A 7,819-nucleotide genomic window follows, 5' to 3' on the forward strand; every position below is an offset into this window, starting at 1 on the left:
GCTATTCAAAACTTGGCTCGAGCGTTTCTCCTTCTAGAAGCCCCCTTGGGAGAATCCTCTCCTTCACAACACCTACGCTGTGTTCACAGTCATGCCTCAGACCGTGTCACTTGGCGTGTCTGTACCATCTGACCCAGCATCTCTTTAATAGCAGGGACCGTGTCCTACTTCATCCAGTTTTATTCCTGTGCTTCACACCGTGTCTGGAGTGAGGCAGAGGAAGGGACTATGGAGCTAATTTGAACACTGATGTGAGTGAGATACTCTCCATCCCATCTCCAGGCAAGTAGCGCTGTGTGGGGCTGTGTGGGTCCCTGCCTGTGCAGATGATCGCGGGGGCATCTTTTCCCATTGATTTGCTCGCCTATCACTAGCTGGCCCTGGCTGCTGAGCTGTCTTGCTAATGGTCATGACCCAACCTCACTTTTTTTTCTTTAGTACATTTATGTATTGTAATATGCTTGCCACTGTACCAATATTTATCATATTATATAATTGTATTATATTATCTATATTTATAATGTGCTGTGATACTATGCTATGCTGATCTCTATGGCTTATTTACATTCATTGTAAGTTTTGTACTCTTAAACATTGATCTTATCCCCCCAACACCCATTCCTGGGTAACCATTATACTCTGTTTTTTTGTAAATTTGACATTTTTAGATTCCACATATAAGTGATATCATACGGTACTTGTCTTTCCCTGTCTGCTTTATCTCATTTAGAATAATGTGCTCAAGGTCCATCTATACTGTAAATAACAGGATAGCTTCTGTTCTCATGGCTAAATAATATCCCAGTGTGTATATATGTGCCAGATCATTTTTAGCCACACATCTGTTGATGAGCATTTAGGTTGTTTCCATATCTTAGCTATTGTGAATAATGCTGCAATAAAGTTGGAAGTGCATATATCTCTTAAAAATCTTGTTTTCATCTCTTTTGGATATATACCCAGAAGTAGAATTGCTGGATTGTAATGGTAGGTCTACTTTTTGTTCTTTTTCTTTTTTCTAATGGTAGGTGTTCTTTTAACTTTTTTAGGAACCTCCATATTTTTTTCATAGTGGCTAGACCAGCCGTGGGCAAACTACGGCCTGTGGGCCAGATCCGGCTCGTTTGAAATGAATAAAACTAAAAAAAAAAAAAGACGGTACCCTTTGATGTAATGATGTTTACTTTGAATGTATATGAGTTCACACAAACACTCCATCCATGCTTTTGCTCCGGCCCTCCGGTCCAGTTTAAGAACCCATTGTGGCCCTCGAGTCAAAAAGTTTGCCCACCCCTGGGCTAGACCAATTTACATTCCCACCAACAGTATACAAGGGTTCCCTTTTCACCACGTCCTCACCAGCACCTTCTGTTTCTTGTCTTCTGGATGAAAGCCATTCTAACAGGTATGAGGTAGCTATCTCACTGTGGCTTTGCTTTTCCCTGATGATTAGTGATGCTAAGTATCTTTTCATGTGCCTTTTTGCCATTTTGATGTCCTCTTTGGAAAAACGTCTATTGAGTTTCTATACATTTTTAAATTGAATTTGTTTGGTTTTTGTTATTCAGTTGTATGAGCTCTTTATATATGTTGCATGTTAACCCCTTATCTGGTATATGGTTTGCAAATATCTTCTCCTGTTCTGTCGGTTGCCTTTTCATTGTGTTAATTGTGTCTTTGGCTGTGCAGAAACTTTTGAGCTTATAGCCCCATTTGTTGATTTTTGCTTTTGTTGTTTGTGCTTTTCGTGCCATGTCCAAAAAATCATTGCCAAGACCAATGTTTCCCCTACATTTTATTCTCGGAGTTTTGTGGGATTAAGCCTCACATTTAAGTCTTTGATCCATTTTACGTTAAAGTTTGTGAGTGGTGTGATATAGGGACCCAATTTTATTATTCTGCATGTGTTTCTCTAGTGTTCTCAGCACTATCTGTTGAAGAAACTATTCTTTTCTCATTGGGTGTCTCGGCTTTTTTGTCAAATACTCATTAGCTATATATGCCAGGATTTAATTCTGGGCTATTCAGTTTCATCAGCCTGTGGGTCTATTTTTGTGCCAATACCATACTGTTTTTATTACTAGGATTTTCTAGTATAGTTTGAAATCAGAAAATATGATACCTCTGGCTTTGTTTTTTTCAGGATTGCTTTGATTATGTGGTCTCTAGTGGTTCCACACAAATTTTAAGATCGTTTCTATTTCTGTGAAGAATGTCTTTAGTATTTTGATGCAGATTGTGTTGCATCATGGCTTTGGATAGTATAAACATTTTAACAATATTAATTCTAACAATTCATAAACACAGACTGTCTCTGCATTCGTTTGTGTCTTTGATTTCTTTCATCAAAGTTTTGTAGTTTTCATTGTTTAGCTTTTTCACTTAGGAAAAAATTTAAATGTTTCATTGTTTCTGTTACTATTGTGAATGGGATAGTTTTTTATTTCTTTTTCAGATTAGTATAAAGGAATGTGGCTGATTTCTATATGTTGATTTTGTATCCTGCAACTTTACTGAAATCGTTGATTGGATTCAACAGCTTTTTTCACTGACTCTTTTGGATTTTCTCTATATAAAATCATATCTTCAGGCTCACTTGCTGATCCGGTGGCTACCAGGCGTGGAGCCCGGCACCCACGGTGATGGGAAATCCAGTTATCAAAACTGGCTCCAGAAAAGAGAACCTAACATCCATTAACAATGGAAGCATTTGAGAACATTACCAAAAAGCCACCCTTCCTCAAAACACCAGGCCCTGATAGTGTTACAGGTTTTAAAAATCCTGCATGAAGAAGATAGATCTTAAGCCACATGATGGATTCAGAAGCTCATAAAAAGAGGTCGCCAATCATAACATCTTCAAACCAAGATACATCACCTCATATTACAGATATTGGTGGAATAAAACATTATTTGTGTGGCTGCGGTGCAGCTTTCAGCACTGTAGCAATCACATTTCCCATTCAGAAGGTGCTCTTTCGGCAACAGCTGTATGGAATCAAAATCAAGGACGCAGTGCTTCAGTTGAGGAGGGATGGATTTCGAAACTTGTATCGTGGAAGTCTCCCCCCATTGATGCAGAAGACAACTTCACTGGCACTTATGTTTGGTCTGTACGGGGATTTATCTTACTTTCTCCGCAAGCATATCCATTCCCCAGATGTTGCAACCGGTAGCATGGCCGCATTACTTGCAGGGGCAACAGAAGCAATTTTCACTCCGTTGGAAAGAGTTCAGACACTGCTTCAAGACCACAAACATCATGATAAATTTACGAACACTTACCAGGCTTTCAAGGCACTGAAATGCCATGGAATTGGAGAGTATTATCGAGGCTTGATACCTGTTCTTTTCCGTAATGGGTTCAGCAATGTCCTGTTTTTTGGCCTTCGGGGTCCCATTAAGGAGCACCTGCCTGCCGCCACAACTTACAGCACGCACTTGGTCAATGATTTTATCTGTGGAGGTCTATTGGGTGCCATGTTGGGAATCTTGTTTTTTCCAATTAATGTTGTAAAAACTCGCATGCAGTCTCAGATTGGTGGGGAATTTCAGTCTTTTCCCCAGGTTTTCAAAATAATCTGGTTAGAACGAGACAGGAAACTGACAAATCTTTTCAGAGGTGCCCATCTAAATTACCACCGGTCCCTCATCTCTTGGGGCATAATCAATGCAACTTATGAATTCCTGTTAAAGGTTATATGAAAGAAATAATCAACTAAGTTCCACTTACCAATTGACTAGATCTTCAAAGAAGAATGTAGTTTGGCCTCATTCCCAATTGGCCAAATACAAATTGGTGTAAATTCAGGCCACAGTGAATTATGGCAAAGCTGTTTCCCTTAAGCACCAACAAATTCAGAATAAAAGGTTTTAATAGGAAAATTTAAGGGTTTGGGGTTTTTTTCTTTGTTTTTTAAAATATGTTTCTATTGATTTTAGAGAGAGGATGGGAGAGAGAAACCTCAACGATGAGTGAGAATCATCAATTGGCTGCCTCCCGCATACCCACTATAGGGATCGAGCCCAGTGCCCGGTACCCAAGCATGTGCTGTGACCGGGAATCGAATGGCAATCTCCTGGTTCCAGGGTCGATGCTCAACCACTGAACAACACCGGCCAGGCTAATTTATTTAGTTTTGTGCTCATTGTTACCTGAGGACTTTGGGCTAATTGCTTGGTTAATAGCTGTCTATCTGACGGATGGCTTTTGATGAGGAAACTAATAGCCAAGATGGTCTTTTTCCCCCAAAGTCTTTAAATCTTCTGTATTAAAACATAAGTGGCCATGACCAGCCAGAGAAAAGGCTCCTAGGGCCCTTTGAATTCGTCAGGCTTGCTTTTATTACTCCATTTCTTGCTTCTCTCCTCTTAGGAGGAGTTGCAAAGTGTAGTCTTTGCTAAACTGAAGCATATACACAAGAAAGCTTAATGGACGTAGCTTTTCATGAGAAATTGCCTGTATTCGTTTTGAAATGAAGCACCTGTTGGGACGGTCATTCTCCACGCTGCTTCTATGTAGGCATGGTAGACTCCAGCAGCTAATGAGAGCTGCCATTTTGCTTTCTAGATTTGAAAGTTTTCTGTTTAATTCTGAATGTGACCTTAAACCTGTCCAAAATATCCTTGTGTTACTTTCACTTATTTCATTGCCAAAAAGCGGGGAGACTTAAATTTTGTCATAGGCATTTTATCTTATTAAGTTTCATATTAATTATATAAAGATCAAACTCTCTTTAGCTCAATTTCTTTGAATTATTATTGCCAACTTAGCAAAAAGCTTTGGGCGGGGGCGGGGGGGTTGTCCCCTTTGGGTACTAGTTTATCTTACTCAAGTATTCTGTTCTTTTGAAACTCCTTTTTAAAAAAACACTTCCATAAAATTTTATTTTTAAAGTCTGTTTAATAGGATCCCAGATTTTTATTTCTTTCTGGTTTTTTTTTTAAATATATTTTATTGATTTTTCACAGAGAGGAAGGGAGAGAGACAGAGAGAGTCAGAAACATCGATGGGAGAGAAACATCGATCAGCTGCCTCCTGCACATCCACCACCGGGGATGTGCCCGCAACCCAAGTACATGCCCTTGACCGGAATCGAACCCAGGACCTCTCAGTCCGCAGGCCGACGCTCTATCCACTGAGCCAAACCAGTTTCGGCTCTTTCTGGTTTTTCAATGTTTGGAGGAGAGGGGAAACTCAGGAAAGCTTTCACCCCACCGTGTTAGCTATCTTTTTTATTTATTTATTTGTTTGTTTGTTTGTTTAATTTTGGAAATAGAGACTTCTATTAGGATTTTTACGTTTGGGGAACCCAATTTTACCATTTTATCATTAAAAAAGTTTGAGAGGATAAGATCTAAATAAAGATATTTGAAGAGTTAATTTTAAAATTCTAGAAGTTGGTAATAGCTGGATATTACCAACAAAAACGTATTTGTCAAAGGAATCAGATTTTTAAATGTATTTTCCTAATAAATAAGGCAAAATGATTCATACAACACTTGAATGATTAGTAAAACATGAAACATCCTAGAAAAGTGGCTTATTTTTTAAAAACCTACATCTGTAAATATGTAGTTAAGATTGCTTTCCAGCACCTGGCATGGCAAAGTAGTTAGGTTTCTTATTACCAGTTTTTCAGCAGTCTGGGTAATTGCATATGAAAATGTGCACATAATGACCAAAACAAAATCAGGGTCTCAATTGGTGGTTTATTCGGTTTCTGGGCAGATCGTCCAAAACAGATGTTTACCTCTTCATGCAGTATGGCTGGTCAAATAAAATGAACAACCTTCTGCCAACCAAAAGAATTAGGAAGCATCATCAAGCATTTGTTAGTTAGGCAATAACCCAGCTCAGGAGATTTACAACAGCTCTGCTTGACAATGCTAAGCTAAAAATGGCAGTTTACTTTAGCAACCAAGGTGCAGGTGTAAGGATTTCAGAAAACTGACACCAGATAAACGTAACATCCTTTGGCCTATCAAACAGAGTCAAGAGTGAGGATTGGAAGTGGTTCTTTCAGAAATAAATGACATTGGTACGTGACCCCCTCACTTGTGTGTGTGCCCCTGAGTACTGCCTGTCTAGGTGCTCGGCATGTGGCAGGCGTGCTGGCCGGGGGCCGTGCTCTGGCCCTGGGAGGGGACTCCACGGGCCTTTGGTTTCGCAGGGCTTGCTTTTGTCTTTACACTCCATGCAGGTGGTAGAACCCTAATTTCTAAAGCACTTCGTAAAATAAAAGTGAAGTGAGAATGTGAAGGAGGATGCTTTGGTTTCTGCTGTCTCAGTCTTCAGCAAGTAAAAATTTGACTTCTTCTTTTCCAATGTCGATGACTTTTTTTTTTCTTACCTAGAAGTTTTAGCTAGGACTTCCAGTGCTATACTGAATAGGGGTGGTGAGAGGAGGCATCCTTGTTTCTGATCTAAAGGGAAAAGTCTTCAATTTTTCTCCATTGGGTAAAATGTTAGCTGTGGGTTTGTTGTATATAGCCTTTATTATGTTGAGATATGTTCCTTCTACACCCAATATGTTAAAGATTGTTTTTATTTAATCATGAAAGGGTGTTGTATTTGTCAGATGCTCTCTCTACATCTATTGAGATAGTCATGTGATTTTTATCTTTCATTTTATTGGTCTAAAGCATCACATTAATTGAGTTGCATATGTTGAACCATCCTTGCATCCCAGGGATAAATCCCACTTTGCCATTTTGTATAATCCTTTTAATGTGTTCTTAAATTTGGTTTGCTAATATTTGGTTCAGAATTTTTATATCTATATTCATCAGGGTAATTTGTCTATAGGTTTCTTTTTTGTGTTTTATTTTGTTTTGGTATTAAGGTAATGTTGGGTTTGCAGATGAGTTTGAAAGTGTTCCTCCTCCTTGATATTTTGGAAGAGTTTGAAAAAGATTAATGCTTCTTTGAATGTTTGGAAGAATTCACTAGTAAAAGCCTACTAGTCCTGGGATTTTTTTATTATTATTATTACTGATTCAGTGTCATTACTAGTTATTAGTCTGCTCAGATTTTCTATTTCTTCTTGATTCAGTCTTGGTAGGTTGTGTGTTTCCAGAAATGTGTTATTTCTTCTTGGTTATGTAATTTGTTGGAATATAATAGTTCATAATAATCTCTTATGATCCTATGACTTTCTGTACTTTCAGTTGTAATGTCTTCTCTTTTAATTTTATTTGAGTCTTCTCTCTTTTTTTTTTTTTCTTAGCTTAGCTAAAGGTTTGTCCATTTTGTCTTTGACAGAAGTAGCTCTGACTTTTATTGATACTGTCCATTGTTGTTCTGGTCTCTTTCACTTATTGCTGTTCTGATCTTTATTTCCTTCTTTCTGCTAACTTTGTTCTTTTTGTTCTTTTTTTATTTTTCAATTACAGTTTATGTACAATTATTAGTTTCAGATGTATAACCCAGTGATTAGACATTTATATAACTTATGAAGTGATCAATCACCCCAATAAATGTAGTACACATCTGATACCATACATAGTTATTATAATATTACTGACTATGTTCCCTATGATGTACTTTACATCCGCCTTACTATTCTATAACTAGCAACTTGTACTTCTTAATCTCTTCACTTTTTCACACAACCCCCCAACCCTTCTCCCATCAGAATATTCTCTATCAATTAATTGGTTTTGTTGTTGTTTAATTTTTAAAAGTTATTTATTTATTTTAGAGAGAAAAAAAAAACACTGATGGGCTGCCTCCTGCATGCTCCCTACCAGAGACTGAGCTTGCAACCTGGGTATGTGCCCTGACTAGGAATTGAACCCACCACCTCTCCATGCATGG

General features: G+C 38.2%; 1 protein-coding gene across 1 annotated transcript; it reads left to right on the forward strand.

Moving 5' to 3' along the window:
- Positions 1–2,512: 2,512 nt before the first annotated feature.
- On the forward strand, positions 2,513–3,762 carry LOC102775488 (solute carrier family 25 member 51). The gene has a single exon (XM_006755988.2). The coding sequence runs from the start codon at positions 2,812–2,814 to the stop codon at positions 3,703–3,705; it is 894 nt and encodes a 297-aa protein (XP_006756051.1). The 5' UTR covers positions 2,513–2,811; the 3' UTR covers positions 3,706–3,762.
- The last annotated feature ends 4,057 nt before the right edge of the window (positions 3,763–7,819 follow it).

Source organism: Myotis davidii, unplaced genomic scaffold (assembly GCF_000327345.1).
Source record: "Myotis davidii unplaced genomic scaffold, ASM32734v1 scaffold132, whole genome shotgun sequence".
In the NCBI taxonomy this organism is placed as follows: domain Eukaryota; kingdom Metazoa; phylum Chordata; class Mammalia; order Chiroptera; family Vespertilionidae; genus Myotis; species Myotis davidii.

Excerpts from the sequence above, each read along its gene's own strand:
- LOC102775488 (XM_006755988.2), top strand. The coding sequence starts at position 2,812 with ATGATGGATTCAGAAGCTCATAAAAAGAGGTCGCCAATCATAACATCT.